The sequence below is a fragment of the Cucumis melo genome, chromosome 11, assembly GCF_025177605.1.
Source record: "Cucumis melo cultivar AY chromosome 11, USDA_Cmelo_AY_1.0, whole genome shotgun sequence".
In the NCBI taxonomy this organism is placed as follows: domain Eukaryota; kingdom Viridiplantae; phylum Streptophyta; class Magnoliopsida; order Cucurbitales; family Cucurbitaceae; genus Cucumis; species Cucumis melo.
In genome coordinates this window covers 32,988,144-33,009,298 of record NC_066867.1, presented here as the reverse complement: position 1 = coordinate 33,009,298, position 21,155 = coordinate 32,988,144, and the positions used below count along the sequence as shown (strand labels likewise).

The 21,155-nt window shown below is 32.6% G+C and overlaps 2 protein-coding genes, 1 long non-coding RNA gene and 1 pseudogene across 7 annotated transcripts; 2 read left to right on the top strand and 2 right to left on the bottom strand.

Moving 5' to 3' along the window:
* Positions 1-9,853: 9,853 nt before the first annotated feature.
* Positions 9,854-16,107, top strand: LOC103498950 (F-box only protein 6). 4 transcript variants are annotated; one of them, XR_001763909.2, is made up of 3 exons: positions 9,855-10,088; positions 12,632-13,930; positions 15,078-16,107. XR_001763909.2 is itself a non-coding variant. In XM_051092097.1 (2 exons), the coding sequence occupies exons 1-2, from the start codon at positions 9,937-9,939 to the stop codon at positions 13,869-13,871; spliced, it is 1,392 nt and encodes a 463-aa protein (XP_050948054.1). In that variant the 5' UTR covers positions 9,854-9,936; the 3' UTR covers positions 13,872-14,109. The 4 variants fall into 4 exon arrangements, 1 of the variants encoding a protein (XP_050948054.1); XR_001763907.2 differs by lacking the exon at positions 15,078-16,107 and adding an exon at positions 14,701-14,956; XR_001763908.2 differs by lacking the exon at positions 15,078-16,107 and adding an exon at positions 14,695-14,956.
* LOC127151763 (uncharacterized) lies at positions 10,688-11,468 on the top strand. Of its 2 annotated transcripts, none has more exons than XR_007824953.1 (2): positions 10,688-10,796; positions 10,948-11,468. It is a non-coding gene; the product is annotated as an uncharacterized LOC127151763 (long non-coding RNA). The 2 variants fall into 2 exon arrangements; XR_007824954.1 differs by having other exon boundaries at positions 10,784-10,812.
* On the bottom strand, positions 15,122-18,459 carry LOC103498952 (uncharacterized). The gene is made up of 4 exons (XM_051092099.1): positions 18,312-18,459; positions 17,163-17,448; positions 16,245-16,401; positions 15,122-15,395 (listed from the first exon to the last, which is right to left on the bottom strand). Exons 2-4 carry the CDS (start codon positions 17,163-17,165, stop codon positions 15,349-15,351), a joined length of 207 nt encoding a protein of 68 aa, XP_050948056.1. The 5' UTR covers positions 17,166-17,448; positions 18,312-18,459; the 3' UTR covers positions 15,122-15,348.
* On the bottom strand, positions 18,066-20,816 carry LOC107991691 (ABC transporter F family member 4-like; annotated as a pseudogene).
* Between the last annotated feature and the right edge of the window lie 339 nt (positions 20,817-21,155).

Below are 21,155 nucleotides of genomic sequence, written 5' to 3'. Positions count from 1 at the left end.
TAAGTCCAATCAGTGATAGATTTGAAATTTTGTTATATATTTTTAAAAATTTAGTTCATTTTGCAAAATACGTAGGATAGATAAACAAAAACATATAAAATGAAATTTATAAAGAAAAATACGATAGGTTGAATTAAAAATACTTTGGTGTTTTTCTTTTGTAAAGTTATTAAATTAAAATGTAGGATGAAAAAATCGAAACTATATAACTTTGGTCATCGGTATCAAATTTTAAAAATTTGGTATGAAACATAATTTAGAGAAATTACTCTCTACTTCTCTTCTGGGCCGTTTTCTATTGCTACAAACCCATAAATATTGATGAGACTCAGCCCAACACATTTTTTATTTTTTATAAATTGTTTTTTCTTTTTTCTATATATATTTTTTAAAATATTGAAAAATGAACCCTAATATTTATAAAAACGAGCTTTAAGGTCGAAGATTCAAGTCTCCATATCTCACATTTATTATACTAAAAAATATATGTGTTTGTACCTATATTTTATTAAAAATGATATGTCTCCGTTCTTAATCGCTAACTTCTTTCTTTTATTATTGTCTATTGTAATCACTTTTGAGTTCTAAATTTGTCAAGTTATACTAATCGTAATCGTGGACTTTCAATTTCATCAAATTGCACGGAACTTTTTTATTTAAATTTTTAAAAATAACGTAGTTTTTAACTCTCTAGTAATTTCTATTTCTAAATTTCGGTAAGAAAAATTTCTCAAATACACTCTGCAATATATGAATGGTAAAACATGTATACAATATAAAATTTAAAAAGTTAGAATTTGTGTTATTCAAACCTTCTTTTTTTCTTTCAGTTTTATAAATTATTGGGTTGATAAGGATGTTTACATTATTTTCTATTAAAATTAAGGAATAAGTCAACAAATATAGCATTGACAAAAAAATTTGTGACACTACTTCCTTAAGTTTAACATCGGTTTGGATGAAATTAAAAATTTAGAGTTGTCGTTAATATAACATGACGTGTTTAGAGTCAAAATAGATTTGCCCCTTTTCCAAACCGACGACTAACGACTATCTTTTACAACTATATTTATCTTGTCGATATTAACCTCTAGATGAGTCTTTTCTCGTCACATTGTTTACGAAAGTCTTAGGTACTAACAACTATTATGCATCTTTATCTTTCTAAACTATGTGTCATAATATGAAATGATTATGGTCAAGAAAAGTGAGGGTGATAAGATGGTCTAAACCTAATTAGGAAGAACACACGAGCAAAGCTTAAAGCAAAGCCAAATTCCCATAATGATCATCATCCAAACTCTTCCATTATGACTTATCATCATTCCCATTCATACTCTAAATCAAAATTACCAAAATACCCTTTTATCTCTCTAGAAAGAAAGGAAAAAAAAAGGTTTCTCTCTCTCTCTCCCCTAGACAAGAGAAATCATTACACACCTCCCCCATCCCTTCTCTTGGTTTTGCCAAACCTAATCATTCTTTTTTTCTTTCCTTTTCCTTTCTTTTTTAAACCTCTTCTCTCTTACCTAAACTTTTTTTCTTTTTTCCCTCTATTTCTCATCATCACCTCTTTCTTCCCATTTTACCCCTACCTTCTTCCCTTATTACCTTCTATCTTCCCATTTTCTTTTATATTAGAAAACATTTGAAAAATCACTTATATGTCAAACCACCGTTAAACTACAAATATGGTTATTCGTGTTTAGATTTTGTTCCAATTGAGGAGTACATAACACTAGGGATGAAATCGAGATCTTGCATTAACCGTATACGAATTGAAACTATAATTTCATCACTAAAGGTAACATTGATTTGACACTATTGTTGATGCATGCCAAAATTTTAATGGACATTTTGAAATGACTTCAAGGTGGGAACAATGGTAAATTTGTATTTTGAAGGAGGAAGATCACCTACAATTTAACAAAAGAATGCACATCAATGTGGTGTAGGTCATGCACACTCTCATGCTTAAGTCTGAAAGTTGGTAGGTTCATCGTAGAACAAGATTACTGGTGGATAGTTTGCTTACATTTTTTGCTTCCTTCTTTTTAATATCGATATAGTTGGGTGACCAAATTGGCTTGATTTAGTGACCTCGACCTTTGTCAATGTTAAGACAAACCAGGCTAATCGAAACGAATATGGGCCAAGTTAACTCCCTTCTCATATAATGCATGAGGTGATGGGCGCAGCCTCGACCTTAACTGAAGCTCATTCGTATAGTTTGGTCTTGGGCCAAACTAGCTTTCTTCCTTTGGCCCTTCTCATCCTCTAGGTGTATAGTGACTTGTTCGTTCGTTCGTTGTCGCTTTCTCAATCTTAGTAATTTCTTTTTCTTAATTATCGACGTTTTATCTTTAGCCTAAAAATTACTCATAACAGAAATCGTCTACAACAACATCCAAAATTTTTGTTTACTCGTTAGCTACCATGTCAAGTTTTCATGAATAATGTTGTAAATGATATCACACACGATCTTTAATGTTTCCATATCAACTATTATATCAATATTTATATTCATCATTTTAATATTGAAAAAATTCCAAATATATTTCCTAAAAAGAAATCAAATGAATTTTTTTTCAAAGCCTAAAAGCATGCATAACTAAAATATTCATTTAAAAGTTTTGAGGATATTTTGTATAATTCAAAAAAACCATTTCATATTTTTCCTTTCAAAAAATTAGAAGAGAGAGAGAAGTACAACTTTCATAAAATATGTTTTTGATCTTTTCAAAATGGTACTTTATTTAATTTTTTTAAAAAAAATTGCAAAAAATAATATATTATTGTGAGTATTATGATTTGTTATTATTATTTATTTTGCCATGTCTTTAAGTAGAGGTTTGTTGCATTATTATTTACCCAGCAACTGTTGGGTGGGTTTCCTTCTACAAATATAATAAAAATCCTTCGCAGTGATAATTATACCCTTAAAATATATCGAAATCGAGTAGTGAATATTAATTGAACCTTCAAACTTACCTAAACGTAACGTTTATATAAATTTAAGAATTCAATTTTAACACTTGTACAAAATGAAAATTTGAAAGTATGATTACAAATATCATCATAGTTTGAACAGTTCGTATTAAAATAATTGTTATGTTCAGAAAAAGATAAATTTGAGAAGGGGTTGATAGTAAAATTCTAACCGTTTTTTTAGGTAAGAGAGGATTGGTTGCTACGAATCACATATAGTTGCAAGTTAGGGGAAATGAAAAGGAAAAAGAAAAATCAAAATAAATATTCAAAGCTTTGTTTTTTTTTTTTTATCAAAATCTCAACTAAGTTTCAATGATAATAATAACAATGAAATGAAATTATCAAATTTACCTTATTAAATTGATGGGGTGTCACTAAATTTTTAAATGTATATTTTTTTAATTCAAGCATAAATAACAGATAGAGGTATATGTGAAATTTTTATTATAGTAATTTTTTTCTACACTATGATTATGGCAAACAATTAAGGAAATTAATATGAAATAATTTTGAAGGTTATCGAAATTGTTGTACTAAAAAATCAAAGGGATAAAGATAAAAGAGTTTAGAAAAAGAATAAGATACTCTTTTATAAGGTAAGGGTTCATCCCACCGTTCAATAATATTCCTATAATAAACGTCGTAAAAGAATTGAAAATTCAAGTACTGATCATTTGAGATTAATATTATTAAATACACTTGAAAATAAAGCATTAATACATTATAATAAAATAGAAATATTTATAAAAGTAAACATGAATGATGAGGCTAACAATAATAATAATAATTACTCGTTCTCAATTTAGCTTCTAAACAACTAAATTTGAAGGTTTGTAAATTATCACATTAATCACTAACTTTATATTGACACGAATCGTTTAAAACTAAAGCGGTAATGTAATCAAAATTATAAAAGGTAATATTGATTTTTTTCTCGTTTGATAATTTGAATTTATTTTAGTGGGTCAAAAGGAAAGACACCTTAGTCAACTGGTCAATAACTTTGTCTTGTTTTTATTTTGCACTATGAAATTATTTCAAACTTAAGAGTAAAAAAAAAAAAAAAAAAAAAGTGTTCATTTTACTTTGATTTGTTGAATGAGAGAGATGAGAAAGGTATTTTCTCCTTTATTTTGGACTCACTTTACATTTGCAACCAAAAGTAAGTTACTAAATACAAATGTTGGGAGAATATTCATCTTTTCATTTCCACTTCATTACATTCACATATATATATATTTATATGTAGATTAATTCATCTTCTCTTGGTGTTATTATTATTGTTATTATATTTTGGGAATTCCAAAATATTCATCTTCCATTAATACCAACTTTGGACTTTCAATTAACATCTATTTGATGTATAATCTTATCTTCAATTCAATTGGGTGTCTCTCTCTTTTTTAGTTTTTGGGTTGGAACCTTTCTACTTTATAATATAATGTTAAAAAATATATTCTTTTCATATGTTATTCTTCTTTTCTTGATGGGAATTAAATCTCATCTTAGTTGTTATTTTTTAACAAAATATTTATTTAAATTATCTTTTCTATAATAAAAAACAGTAAAATAGTAAAATATTTACGGTTCATAATAAAATCAAACGTGATCTGTTTATGTCATTTCGTGATTTTTTTACCTTGAAAGTATAGATAATTTGTTTTTAAAAATTATTTTTTAGAAAAATCTTTTATTATTATTGTTTTTAATTAGAAAAATGGTCAAAGATATATGATTTTCGTTTTTAATAAACAAAGGATTTATGAATATAATTTAGAAAGCAGAAAAATAATGATAAAAAATTAAAATGATTATCAAACAATACCTTTATAATTATTTATAATTACATGAACTATATAAAAAATTATTAGAGAAGAAGGTTGATTTTATCTTTATAGGAAAAACACATCCCTAAAAATTTCATTAAAAATATTTTATATTGAATTTTTAAAACAAAAAGTAGAAACACAATTATCAAACATTCTTTTAATTTGAAAATTCCTTTTGAAAAACATAAAACCAAAAACAATTATCAAACATGCTTTTAGTTTTTCAATTGAAAAAAAAAAGAACTAAAAACTAAAAATAATTATCATATATTGTTTTGTTTTTTCTTTTTTCTTTTTCAAAATAGTTATCAAAACACATATGATATTTTATTTTTAAAATCTAAAAACTAAAAGCACATCTTTTAAAAAAAAACCCAAATAGTCTCAAATAGATATTAAATAATTACCAAATGAAGTATGACTTTTCCAATTTTATATTTAATCGGGTCTTCGACTTATAGTCAATAATATTTTTATTCGTGTATCTATTAAACATAAAAATCAATTTTAAGTATAATAGATTTGGATATGAACTAATGTTTTTAGAAATTGAATACACTATAAACTGATTAAATATCAAATTAAAAGTTAAGAAATAATCGTAGCTAGTCGAGTAGTAAATATATATATATTAAGTAAATGTAGCGTTATCTATTAATTATCTTAATTTTCGAGATGTTATATATTTATCGAATAAAACTAATATAATATATTTAAAAGACTAACTCAAAAATTATATTTTAAAGTAAACAAAGTTATTATTTGTAGAAAATATAAAGTGGTGATGATTATTATCAAACGACCTTTTAGTATCCATTGACTATAGGGACGAGGGATTAGATAAGTGAAGTCGGTAGAGAATAAAATTGAATCTTTTTCTTTCTTTCTTTCTTTCTTTTTGAAAAAGTAAATTTTAATCTTTTAAAAATACAAAGGATTTTTATAAATGTGAAAGTGTTGATGGAATTTATTCAAAAAAGAACTCTTTTAAATTCAATTTCTTTTCATTAATTAATGAATTATTGGTTAAGTTGAAAATTGGGAGGTACGACCAATAAATCTTTAACGAGTTTCTAAATTTTTAATTGGGTGTGTCGTTAAGTCAAAGTTGTAATGAGTATTTCATGAATTTATGCAAAAACTTACGATTCAAAATTTTATTAAATATTAGTTTAAAGTACAAACTCATGAAAACATATTAATTTCAAGCTTCCTATCTTAATTGCATCTTTTTATCTATTTAAAAAAAATTAGAAAAACAAAACATTATTTCAACGATTATAAAGTCAACGGAACCATGTCAACCTCAATCGAAGTGCACAACTAAACAAAAAAGTTATCTTGTCAAAAACAAGAATGAGAACCTTCGACCACCAATGAGCCAAAATCATTTGTCACCAAATTTCATAATCAACACCAAATGTGTTGGACTATTAGGTACTTAAACATTTTATATCATCGATTTGATTGAAGTAAGCACTTTCTCCTTTGATCTAATAAAGGGATTGCAACACTATAATGTGCACTCATGGAGTTACGATATGAAGCCCATGGGTGCAAGTTACAGTGTTGCAATAAACAACCCTATGGTCTCGAAGCACCCAACCAATATGATCCCCTTTACATATCTAACTTAAATCACTTGCATTAAAATTACTAATATTATGCGGTGACAATAGAAAACTTTACTTATAAAATACTTGAAAATTTTAATTTTTCGGCTTGTTTGTAATCTCGAACGTTATATTTTCTTTTTTCTGAGAGTTTTTTAATCCATATGGTCAATTTAATTAACCATTGAACAATAAAAAAAAAAAAAAAAGAAAGAAAAAAAGCAACTCAATAGCCTCTTCAAACTCATCTACTTATGTAATAACACATGGTGGCAACTTCTATCATTTTTCAATCTAAAAATCTGCCCATCCTCTAAATTCATATAGAAAAAGTTAAATAATGTCAAGCTTTTTAAATAACATAAACTAAAAATAGTAGAGGAGATAACTAAAACAATATTGTAATACAATTTCAAAGTCTAAAATGAAATTTAAAAATAAAATTAAAAAAAAAAAAAAGTCTTTTGGGGACCAATAATGTAAAATATATATGAAAAAGAAAATCACATCTATAAAATGTAATAAAATGGAGTTGACTTATTAATAATCATAGAAAGATGTAAAAAATAAAAAAGGGTAAAGATTCTTTAGAAAACAAGTTCAAATCCCATAGCAACCAACCCACCTACAAATTAAACATTTTTTTTTACCACAAAATAAGATAAATAAATTAAAGTGTTGGATACAAAAAAAAAAAATCCAAAAAATAGATATGATTATAGAAACCTTTAGGTTTTGATCAATTACCCATTCTAACTTGCAACATATTGCAATTAAGACCTTTAAGTCATCATAAAGATGCAAAACTCACACTGTTGGCCGATAAGCCAACACTCTCAATCAAGCCCTTAAAACTATAGAATGTTACAATTTAATCTAACTCTATTCTTATTTTTATAATATTTTGAAACTGTTAGAACAACAAACCCTCAAATATCTCCATCTCTACGATGGTATGATATTGTCCACCTTGAATATACATTTTATGACTTTGTTTTCGATACCGTCCCAAAAGGCTTATCTGACCGATGTAGGACTTTGGTCGCATTACGATCTTCCCCTTGAACAAGTTACCAAGATCCTCCCCTCAAATAGTCATTCATCTACCAAGCTCTATCTAAGCTAACTCCTCCTCCCGTCCAACAGAGTCTAACCATGAATTTCATCACGACCTATTTTTGATACTTTTGAAGTTCTACTACATCTTTATTTGACACCTGAGGATCATACTAGCATGGTTAAATTAGAAGCATACTTCAACGATTACCCTCTTGATTTTCTAGTTTTTTTTTTTTTAATTTTCCTTTTAAACTGCAACAACGATAATAGTTATACTAATTCCATCATTTTATCGTTGTATTTAAAAGTTTTAATGGTAAGCCACTCATGGTTAAAAAATTGGAAAGAAAAGAAAAAAAGAGGATAAAATTAATTTAAAAATTGGCAAATAAAAGGAAAAAAAAGGTGTAAATGAAATGAGTAGGGTGAATTTAATTTAAAGAAAAAGGAAAAAAGAAAAAGAAAAAGAAAAAGAAAAAATAATAATTGGAGGAGGGGGTAATAATGAGCATAATGAGAAATGAGTAGAAATCAAATAAAAATAGAAAAGGAAGGGGGGGAAGGGGACGGGGACGGGGTCCGTGAAGCTCGTTTGGTACTTCCGTAATTTTAACAAAACCATCATTTCTCAAAATTTTCCCCAAAAAGATTAAATATTAAATAAACGGGGTCGGTCAATCATACCGTGTGACCCTTTTTTTTTAAATTTTTTTGATTCATTTCATCTCGGCCGTTCATCTTCGACATACCGTGGGCCCTATTTTCCCCTCCCGTCTTCTTCACCATCCAATCCTTTCTCTCCTCACACACACGTGGATACGAGTTATTCCACTTTTTTCTTTTTTCTTTTTTCTATTTTTGCTTTCTGAGTGATTTTACCTTTCTGCCCCCCCCACTTCAGGAATCTGCATCATTCATTATTCCCCCATTTTCACTTTTCTACCCTTTTCTTTTTCTTCTTCCTTCGTCCGGTCTACTCCAACCGCCGGTCGGTGTGTGTATATATTTATTGGTTTTTTTTTAGTGAGAAAATGGAGGAGTAAGCCTTCAACCTTAAGTCTTCAACAAAGATGGTCAAAACGAGTATAACCGAAATGGTAGGTATGCGAGGGTTGTATAATGAGTGAGTTGGAATTATGATGAAGAATGATTTGCGTTTTGACTATGTTGGTATTTAGTAGGTTACCTTTTGATGATTGATGCGTGACTCTAGCTTAAAATTGAGGGATCAACGAGTTTTTTTTTTCTCTCTTTTGGATCATTAGGATGTGATTTAACCCAAGTCCATGTGACTTACATATGATTATATCTAAGAGAAGTTTGAGTATATAGTAAATTTTAGGGTCTTGTTTGATAGAATATGACAAAAAAAGGGGTTTCGGTAAATTTATATTAAACAATCCCATGCACATATTTCTAATAAATGTTTGTGTTGAGAGGATGGAATGTAATCAAATTAATGGGAATCGAGAAATCATCTGTCAAAACTTGAAGAGGGAAAATCTATGAACATTTCATATCGAAACTAAAATCCTTGAAACTAAACTTTGAATTCCTCGTGGGAATTAAATTTCGTGAGGATAGAGAATCAAACGAGTAACAATAATGGCGATAGAAAAACCATCCCTTTGCCTCGTCCAGACTCAAGAACATCTCTAAGGCCAAGGTTATGTTCATGGTGTATCAAAAGCTCTTGAAGTTGATATTACATCGTTGTAGGGTTGAAACTGATTAAAAAATTAAATGAAATCTTATGGTTGAAAATACTATACTTGCAAACGAGATTTAGGATTCTATTGATGTCATCCGATATTGTCACATCTATGATTTTGTCCTTTGTGTTTTTAGTAATAGGAGTAACTTTATTGCGCATTAGTTAACATTCCATTCTCGTAGATTTAAGTTTTGTATTACATAGCTCGAAAATGATCCTCCCCTTAATGAATTCAACTCTTCTTTATTGTTTTGTTGTCTGGATAGTTTCGGTTTAGTCTAACGTACTTAAAAAAACAACTGCATTTGTGGAAAAAAAAATAAAAATAAAATAAAACTTGTTCCAATTAATTTGATAATAATGCTGAAAAAGCAAAAAAGAAATAAAAAAACGGTTAGGTACTTTTGGTTAAACCGAACCGCAGAGTAAGAAGAAGAAAAGGGGAAGGGTAAAATAGGAAGAAAGAAAACAAAAAAGGCATGGAGAGAAAATAAAATGAATTTAGTTAAGGAAGGGGGAAGAAAATGAAAGATGCGTGCGGGTTCATTACATTCATGAGAAATTCGGGAGACCGGATGACGTGGCAATAACTGATTCGTAGATCAAATACTGAAGAAAAAAGAGATTAATTTGGAGAGAGAGAGAGAGAGAAAAAGAAATAAGAAAGAAGAGAGAGAAAGGTAGGAAGAAAGTGAAGAGAGAGAGAGAGAGAGAGGGGAGCTCTCTGGGCATGGAAGGCCTGGCCATGCTTAGGCAGCTCATCGGTCAGCTTCAAGAGTTCTTGCAATTCTACCACTCTCATCCTCCTCCACCACCACCGCCGCCACCGCCGCCACAACCGCCGCAGCCACTGGCTCTCACCCTAGCTTCATCTCACCAGAGGTTTCCATCTATCTTAACGCGTTTATTTCATCTTCCTCCGATCTCTCTCTTCTTTCTTTCTCTACTATCGGTTTCCTAAATGCGATGTTTAGTTGCTTCTACTAACGTTTTTTAGTACGTATTTTGTCGGATGTGTTTTTCGCTTGTTTAATTCGTGTGATTTAGCTCTTGGCGTTTTTGCTTATGTGTTGCTTTCTCGTTTTTTTTTTTTGTTTGTTTGATTGTGTTTTTCAGCTGTGAGCTGTGTTTACTGTAAGTTTTTTGTTATTGTCTCTGTTGCGTAATGTAATTTTCGATTTTGGTGAAATTTTCATTCTCTTCTTTTGAATTTGAGTTTTGGAAGTGTTATTGAGGAATCGAGGATCGCTTGTGAATGTGGTGAGGTTGAATTCGGATTGGAATTTCGTTTTCTTGAATCTGGAGTTTGGATTGTTTTAATTTAGTGATGTGAGTATGGTAACTTTACGCGTTTTGTTGTAATGTATAATATGTGATTGCATAATTCTACTGTTTCCTTCAACTTCGCTGGTTTTGTTGATAACCAACTCATATCGAGTGGAAAGAGGAGTGGTAACTTTGAATTTGTTACGGGTAGCCACGTTTTATGAAGAGGAGAAAAAGGAGAAAACTGAGCAGAGAAAGGCAGGGTCTCAAAAAGGGTTGAAGGAATCCAAGAAGTCAGAACTGTGCTGAAGGAAAATCTAGAAGGTTTAGTAATTATCATGTAACCACCTAATTTCAGTTTGTTGATTTTGATTGTTTCATTCATTACCTTGAATCGGTTTTTCTTTTGAAAAAAAACTACTTGGGGCATAAATAAACCTAATATAGTTTCTATAATTGCATATTGGTGGCTTAGTCAAGAACACCAAAAAGCGTGGTGATTGATTCAACCTTCCTTGAGTAGGGGATCATTCATCTACAGTAATCAGACTGGAATCACTGTGGGACTGATCATTACACTCTCGATGGTAAAATACATACTATATATTGCTTAGGTTAGTCTGCATTAGTGATTTCAATGACTCTTTTAGAAGGGGTATGGCCCAGACGATTGATGGTGGGTGAAATTGCACATCAGCACTTTTAAAAATGGCATTGAAAACTGGAGGAGGTGCCGCAGTAAGATCCAAGTTGTTTGGAGACATAGTTGAATTGTGAAACGTGGATTGGTTATATCAAGCCTAGGTCAGTGAAAAATCGAATGAGCGGCAGCTGGATTATTTTGGAGAGAGGTTCCTGAACTTAATCAATCACTCTATTGCAAAACTACTTGAATCAAGGCCTAATCTGATGTACCTAAGAAAACTTTTAGACTAATTGAAAATGCACATGTTGAGAATTTATTCATGATGTCATTTATTTCACATAGTTTTGACATTTTTTGTAAGTGTCTTGAAACCACTAGTTTGCTATTTATTTTATGTTCTATTCATCAAGAATGTTGGTCGTACATGTAGTAGTTAGTCTTTTCCTCTTTTAGTCTTAATTTACCTTTGGTTTGATCTACTTGTTCCTGAGTTGCTAACAGAGGTTCTTATGATGATTGTTGCTTTATTTAAGCAAAGCAGAATTTTTTATTATTTTTGGCTCTTTTTTCTCATTTATGTGTTGTGATTTATATGTTTTTTTAATAATTCTTTTGTTACTCTTTGGATATTTCAGTTAATTAATGAAATTGTTTCTTATCCTGAAGTCTCTTTCATCTTGTTATCAGTTATGTTTATATAATACATTTGAAGTATCCATATGAATGAGACGTGGAGCTGGATTGTATATATTGCTAATGTGCCTTCTTTTGTAAATAAAATTATCATTTTCCTGTCATTTGCCTTGGCTCTTCATCAAAATGAAAGTTCCGTACAGGCAAAAGTGGTGTCTGGTTTTAACTAGGACACTTTTATTAAGTAGGGTTTTCTAAATTTCTAGTAGTCCCCCCAACTTGCACTAATCATGGCTTTTGTTTGAGCTTGGCTCGATTTTTTGTTTCGTTTGGTTAGATTGGACGAAATTTTAACAATGCAGATCTGTAGAATATCTGTAGAATGAGTGAGATAAAGAAGGGACGAAAACTCTGAGAAAGAAATTACTTGGATGGCTTCTTTGTGTTCCAACATTTAAATGTGTGTAACTGCAAATTCATTAGGGCTGAGAGTTCTTCTACTAATTTAAAGGATGTGCTTTTTGTGTGGTCTTAATCTTATTAGGGTAGATATTTTGTTATGCAACAATTGACATATAATCAATGCTTGGGAATATGTTTGGAAGTTGGTTGCGAATATCCAGTGATGAAGTAATACTATTATATATTGCAATTCAACTGTCTTGTCAATTGCTGCGAAAATGCTTTATCTTAAAATTCTATGAATCTGATCCTCAAGGAACAATTGAACATTAGAAGGTTATGATTGGGAAGTATTTTTCTCGCTTTTGCATTCTTGGATTCTCTTGAAACTTTTCATGTTTTATATGATCATATGACGGTTGTTGGGAACCCTTGTCTCGACTAGTTTATGACCATCTTCAGTTCGACTATTGCACAGGTGGTGCTTCAAAGATATTGATGACAACTCTACAGATGATTATTACGGTCTTGTATTGGTGGCTGGTAGATCAGACAATTGTAAGATGACAGAAACTTGCATGCTTCCACCTTTGAAAAAGCCAAGAAAGGAGCGGAACCGAGGAAAATTGTTAGGATCAGCAGCAACAACCGAGGTGATGGAAGAAGAAATCTGGAAAGATTTCCCAGAAGACCTCTTTGAAGCTGTCATTGCTAGACTTCCCATAGCCACATTCTTCCGGTTTCGTGCTGTTTGCCAGAAATGGAACTCACTGCTAAACTCCGAAAGTTTCTCTTTTTACTGTGCGCAAGTCCCACAAACCATCCCTTGGTTCTACACCATTACTCACGACATGGTTAGTTCCGGAGCCATATATGATCCTTCTCTGAAGAAATGGCACCATCCATCCATTTCATCTCAGCCTATTAAATCACTTGTCCTTCCGGTTGCTTCTGCTGGAGGCCTTGTATGCTTGCTTGATTTCAGTCATAGGAACTTCTATGTATGCAATCCTCTGACTCAATCTCTTAAAGTGTTGCCAGCTAGATCGGTTGAAGTGTGGTCTCGTGTTGCAGTAGGGATGACTCTAAATGGGAGTTCGACGAATGGGGGCTACAATATCTTATGCCTTGGCTGTGATGGAGAGTATGAGATTTATGATTCTGTAAAAAACTCATGGATCCACCCCGGTAGCATGCCCTCGAGTATTAAGCTTCCATTATCCCTGAATTTCCGCTCACAAGCTGTCTCCATTGACAGCACACTTTACTTCATGCGTTCGGACCCTGAAGGGATTGTGTCCTACAACATGGTCACTGGGGTTTGGAAGCAGTTTATAGTTCCCACCCCGCTACATCTGACAGACCATACGCTTGCAGAGTACGGAGGACGGATCATGCTCGTGGGGTTGTTGACGAAAAACGCAGCCACATGCGTGTGCATATGGGAGCTGCAGAAGATGACTCTCTTATGGAAGGAGGTTGACAGAATGCCAAACATATGGTGCTTGGAGTTTTATGGAAAGCACGTTAGAATGAATTGCTTGGGAAACAAGGGGTTGCTCATGCTATCCTTGAGATCGAGGCAAACAAACAGATTGGTTACGTACGACGTGACGAGCAAGGAATGGTCGAAAGTTCCTGGGGTGCCTCGTGGGAGGAAGCGACAATGGATAACATCAGGCACTGCATTTTACCCTTGCCCGACTGCAGTCGCTTGACTTAGCTGACATCTTCCGGGTGACAACTTCTCCTCTCATTGGGCAAAGCTTGTTAACTTGTAAGAATTTCGTTCCACGCAACCCTTTTTTTGGTGCTGATTTTTCCGATCTTCTAGTTTTCCTTTTTGTATTTCATCAGTTAATTTAGATTTTCCCCAAATTAGACTTTTGTGACGATTCTGGTGTAAAAACCTATTGTACAAAACAACTTAAAATGTCAAAAAGACAATTTTAAAAATTTCCTCTCTTTTTTTTGTGGGCTCGGAATTGTATAATATATTAGCTTCCAAAGCAAAACTACTACTATGTTTTTCAACCCTTTCTTTCTTCTTTTTTCTAAACAGAAAGGAAACTGTAGAAGTTCCTTCTTTTGGGTCAATTATTTCGGATGGAATGATGGAAAAGTCTCCTTTTCTGGGTGTCTTTGTTGAAAAATAGTGGTTTTAACTTTATAGCGATTCTTTCAAGGACTTGAAGATGGCTTTTGACCTAAAATAGGTTAATTGTCCTTGTACACATTCTGTACATGATGTGTCAAATCTTTTAACTTCAAGTTTATAAATATAACATGATTTTTTTTTGTTTTACAAGTCAATTATTTACTTAAACATTTAATCGTGTATTTTTCATTTTTAGCATTGCAGGATATCTAGTCCGTTAGAAAGCATTCCTATTATTATTTTTTTTTTCATTTCTTTGTTAAAAGGATTCCGATGTCTCGAGCATTAAGCTCTAAAATCAATTATTAGATTCATCCTTCAGAGGTCTAAAGATTCTTGTGGGTCGGATTGTGCTCTTCCTTATAAATGCTATCTTGCATAAGGTTCAGGGTTTAGCGATTTTGTTGAGGAGAGATTGTTGTAGCTCATGTTCCTGACATGTTATTTGGCATTGGTTGTGGTGCATGTTTTCCACAAATGATATGGCTCATAGGTTCTTTTCCTTTTAAATTCTTCTTCTAGCTCTAAAGATGTGATTAAGGTTCTTTGTACTATTATTCCAGACTCTTCACCCTGTGCTCTTATTGGAAAGGGTGGTGATGGTGGTTAATGAAAAAAGAAAGAAAGAAAACCCTACAATACTGATATTTCTAAGAAAAACAATATGTGAACGCCACCGTTTTTCTTTAAGGTAGAATTCAAATTCTGGTCGTACATAATTTAAGTTGAAATGTACCTTTTTTTTCCTTTTTTTTTTTCTTCTAAGGTTGACAACAAAGTCGATGGTTACAAGATATGTGAAAGCAGAAAGAGAGAAAGGGTAACAATACTATTGTCAAAAATCTTGAAATCTCCCACAAGAAGAAGGAACAACTGCGGAATCAATTCCATTTAAAAGCGAAAAATAAAAAAAAATAATAAAAACATTTCCTTTGTGTTCATCTTTCTGCCTTAGAAAAGAGAAGACACAACGTAATGTGTAATAATAACACCATCATATCTCAAAATCAGAGGATTATATATCGTATCAAATCAAATCAAGCCATGCCTCCGCCTGTTGCTGTCCTGATTATCTGGAAGAGAGCTGTTGAATAAACAAAGATCAGAAAAAATATATATATATATGTGTGTGTGTGTGTGTGTGTGTGTGTGTGTGTGTGTGTGTGTGATTCTTTGGATACAATAGAGACTCTAAAGACACAGCAAGTTCGCACGTTGTTAGGATCGTGAGAGTCCCAAATCTAATTAGAGATACGATAATAGTAAGGGCATAAAAGGGCATTGGTTATATAAGTAAAGTGTGTTGGGGACTTGGGATGAATCATTTTGGTAAGAATTTTCATGGTGGGAATTTGAGGGAAAGTAACCCTTCTCAAATGTGGCTATCATATATTGTTGCTAGGTTGTATCCTAATAAGATATTCAAATTGAAATCCGGTGATTATTGTTAACAGTGTATAGCCATAGTAAAACAAGTAATGAAGGTTGTTCTAACACGACGAGGTTTAAACCACCTAAAATGTAAGTAAAGGATCTACCCAGATTTAGGAAGCTACGCTGAGGAACAAGATTGCACTTAAAAGCATAATATGTGCAGAAGAGACGAGGAGAAAGATGAATCACATGAGAGTTGGGAGAAAGATCGACATTTTTGTCGGCTCAAGAGATGGATACCGACAAAGCTTACCGAATGCACCATCAATAAATTGAATGAGTGGGGATAAAGGTCTACTCTAACTTTGTATATATGGCCTAAGTGAAAATATATAAAGAGAACTTATTTTTATTATATAGTATATACTATCTTGTGTCCTTGGTTCCATGCTTTACCTAGAACTAAGACTTGTATACTTTACTTGGTTAGCCACAACAATTATCTATCAGATAAAGCAAAAACTAAAATGATATAGATACTACAAAGGATTAGACTTACATGATCCGATGACAACAAATATGAAGAATCCAAGCAGCAGGGGCCCAACAGGATACTCCTTCCCCTTCTTAACGGAGGTCTCTGGAACAGACCCCCTCTTTGTGATATTCCTCTCAAACTTCCCCACCTTTCGGTCCGCAAGACGCCTTGATGTTGTCTACAAAAGGTTAGGTTCATCAACTATTGTTCAGAAAGGCAGCTCAAGATATCGAGATTAAATATAATATATAGTCTCATTTGAGTAACACTAAGAATTCAAAACCAAACGATATCATCACGAAGCTCAAGATTTTCTACCTTAAAAATAATGCCCTTGCCATTTTCCAACCAAAAATCTCAGTTTAACATGATCTAAATTTAAAAAGTGAAACATGTGAAAACAATCCTCAACTTAGATTAGCGGCCAAGCGTGATTTCCTTTTCCCACAACTTAAATTCAAACAAGGAAACAATATTCAACCATTCGAATGCCGAATATTTCTCTTCACTATAAAAAATGTTCCCGCTTGTAAACAACGTTTTGCTCAATCTTCTCCGGTAGGTTTCATCTGGAGATCTAGGCGAACTAAAGAGCCTTTCGAATCAAGAGACTTGGGCAATCCAAATTACTCACATAATACAATGTCTAAAGACCAAGATACAAACATTTTAACCACTTAATTCCGGTAGTGAGATTCAACCTTAGGCAATTAACCAAAAGCCAAACCGGAGAAGAAGAAAAAAAACCCTATAAAGGGGAAACAGAACAGATTCAGATTGAATCCTCGGCAAAGAAAACAGAAAAAGGATCCAAAATCAACAAGTGCTAATCTAGATAATTACAAGATCCAACTCTAGATAAAGACGAATAACACGAATAGGAGATCTAGAACCTAGAACAATAATCCATCACAATTACAATTTGAGAAGGAAAATTACCATGATTTCGTAAGAAATTGGGTAGCCGGAGAGATGAAGAAGAATTGCAGCGAATCGATCCTCCTCCTGGCCGGCCGGCTAGTCTTCTCTCCGGTCACCACTCTGATCGAAAGAGATTGAATGTTGACTTTGATTCTTCGATTTGCAAATTTGGGGATTAAATAGTTCGCCTTAATGGCTCGCATTGATATGGTTCCCGGATTTTGCGTCACAGTCAGACTATTATTGGACGCCGCCACGTTTTACGGCATACGTGGCATTGTTCTATTGGATACCTGCTGAACACCTAAAAACGTATGTTTTTCTAATTATAATTTTAAAATTACGGTCACTTTTTCTAAAAAATAGATTTCAAAATAAAATATTTTAAAAAATAGTAAAATATTTAAACTATTTACGATATACAAAATCCATAGAATTAAAAAAAAAATCATAGTTTGAAAGTTTAATTATTTTATGTCATCCATAACGACTCTCCTTATAAATTGCTTCAAGGATGAATCGTCTTTCTAATGTTAAATTAAAATAACAAATTTTAACTTAAAACAATAGGTTATAATATTCGGTAAATAAATAAAAAGATTAATATAGATTTTCTTTAGCATTTTCAAATACAATGTAATGAGTTTTTTTTTTTTGATAATTTTAAATTTTAAATAATAGTTTAAAAAGATATGTTATGTTTGTTATAGATCAATTTTCAAATGGTAAGAGAATTAATTACTATTTTTAAAAAGAAGTTAATATGGAATACATTTATAAAAAAAAATTGATTCATTCCACTTATAAAAATGAGAAGAAAGACTTGATTAGGTGAGTAATAGATAGACATATATAAAATGAATCTAAGATTTAAGGGATAAATTTGAAAATTAAATATTAATTAAAAACTCTACCAAGATCAAAAGCCAAATTTAATTCAAATATCTTTTGTCAAACCCAAAAAAGGATAACATTTTTTTTTATAATTACTTATATCCATTTCAAAACTTCGAATTATTCTACCTAAATCACCCTCAAACACATCATTAAACTCGCCGGAGTAACAATAGAGTGAATGGTGAATGGAAACTTTTATAACAGTTATGAGGTAATAAAATTAGTGCTAAAAGACCAAAAAAGATTTAAGTAGAAAGGTTTTAGTATTACTTGAAAATTTGGCACCTTCCTTTGAGAATGCTTCAAATCTTCTTCTAATCATCAACCTCAGCTTTAATCTCCATTTGTAGTTTTTCCTTGTATTTCGCAAAAGTTCCGAGGAATGATTCTACGCTACCATTTCAAGTTTTCAACCCACCCAAATTTCACTTTTTTCTTCATCCTCACACACACTTGATATGAGTCTTGAATCATGGCTAACCAAACGACTCCACCACTGAATTCATCTAAGGCATCTGCTAATGCATCAGTACGTTGCACATCTAAGTGATTTGTAGGTTCATCAAGCAGTAATATGTGAGGCTTTGACATGGGAATTGATGTAAAAACAACTGTGGCTTTCCGTCCTCCAGATAATTTAGCAATTTGGGTGAGGTGATATTGTGACTAGGGAGTCCGAATTTGCCTAACTTAGCACGAACAGCTTCCTGTTTGCTTAGACCGTCTTGATCGGGATAAAGACGAAGAAGACACTGAACTGGTGTTTCCTCCATTGATAGAAGGTCTACAAAATGTTGCGACTACCTCCCAATTCTCAACTTTTGACTCCTGCGTACTTCCCCTTCTGTTGGAAGTTGGAACGAGATCACCTGCTAGCAGATTCAAAAGAGTTGATTTTCCTGCTCCATTCGGTCCGACAATAGCAACACGTGTTCCCATGTCAATGCCTACATCGACTTCAGAAAGTCTAAAACCTTTCCTATTTGGATAACTGAAATTGAATTCAATCAATTGTAATAATGGTGGGGTGAGCTCTGTGGGTTCAGGGAAGTGGAACTCTATACTGTAATCTCTCCATTTTCTGGGGGCCTCGGGTAAGGGATCGTCCTCATCAACCTTTACCTTCGACTTGTTTTTTTAGGCTTCCTTAGCAGAGCAGCAAACTTTGCTCGGTCTTTCACCTTCTCTTGTTGAGCTCTGCTTCCAGATCTCTCTTAGCAGCTTCTACCTCCTTATCATATATCTCAAACTTCTTGTTCATTTCTTTCCCACGTTGCTCGTACCCACTTTCGAAATCATCGAAATTTCCACGATAAAAATGAAGCAAAAAGTCATGAAGTGAATAATCTCGTTGCAATCAGTGCTGAGGAAATCTCGATCGTGTGACACGACAACGAGAGTTTTCTTCCACCGACGGAAATACTCCTCCAACCAAAGAACAGCGCTGAGATGTAAATGATTGGTTGAACAAAAAGAGCCCGAGCCAATGAAATTCTCATCCTCCATCCACCACTAAACGAATGGGTGAGTCGTGCCTGCATATCCTTGGTAAAACAAGTCCACCAAGAATTTAGAAGCTTGAGCCTTGAAGCGCAATTCTACCATCACCAACCACTTCTTGTTCAACCAAGAGAACATCAATATTTTTAGGAACCGGTATCTTCCTCCCATGAGATCTCTTCACCGATACATTTTTTAAAAGCTCTTTCCCTCTAGCTGAAACAGAAAAATTCTCAATTGTTATGTCTATAACATTTGCATCAGCTTCATCATTACCATCAAGAATTGAGGCTCGCTACCAATTACAACAGTGAAAGCATCATGATCATCTTTTAGAGCCTTCCGTCTGGGCCTGTTCGGCAGCATGGTTTTTTTAACTCTTTGTCACTTGCAACAACCTCTAGAGGTTTCACCTCAGCCTTGTCTTGCCAAGGTAGCCGTTTCTGGGAACCAATACTCTGTTGTTCCTCCTCAGACACAATTTCTTCTTCTTCATCTGAGGGAGGGATATCAATGCCATCAGTGTAAGATGCAACTTTTTTTGGAGCTTTTGCTCGAGGTTTAGCACCACTGCTCAAAGATGAAGATCCCTTTCTCGGTTTATCTGGTTTATGACCCATACTAGCAAGCATTTCTGACACTGAAAGCTTGTCTCTCTTCCTAGAAACATCTTTACCAAGCTTGACTTTGGCATTTCCACCAACTTCTTCTGTTTTCTTTCTTCTCGTTGCTCCAATCAATCTGATAATGCATGAAAAGAATATAAAAATCTTGAAGACAAAAATACAGACAGACATATAACGTTGAAACAAAAACCATCAAATATGAATTGTTCAAAACAGACGCTTACAATAACATTGGTGTTCAAAATCACATTTAGTTGCTAAACTTTCATAAAAGAAACGATTAAGTCTCTAGACTTTAGTTTGATTAGTCAAATGTCAAGGTAACCAGCATCTTGGAACCTCAAGACACATTAGTAAAATTCTTCCAGTAAGTTATACTCCATAAACAAGTATAATCCAATGACCGATACATACATCACAACTCATATCAATCACAGATAATCTCATCAGAAACTTCAACGAGTTAGTTCATCAATTCAACATGTTTATAATTAGTCAAACAGTAACCAAACAAACAACTCATAATTACAATAATACATATAATCAAATCAAGCAGAATATATACAAGACACAAGATCGACAAGTGAGAAACCGCAATTGCTAAACCAAAATCCAAAGTTAATAGCGGAAGCAGAATCTCAAAAAGTAATTAAACTAACCTCTCAACCGAATCAAGCTAATAGGTACTAACATACCAGATTGACGAGATTTATAGATTGGTTATCTGCTAATTTAAGTCCCAAAAAGATCATCATTACTACTTATTTCGCTTCAGGCTAGTGTGAGTTTTCAAATCTGAGAGCGTTGAAAGTGTTTTGAAGTGCAACGGACAGGAGTACGAATTGGCTCTTCGCTCCGGAAACTCGCCGGCGTTTATGGTAATCGCGTGGATGTATTTGCGGAGAGAGGAGATCGTAGGTGAGGAGAAAGAGGAGAATATTAGAAGAGACTTAGAGAGTGAAATGCAAATGTGTTACGTTACGAAACA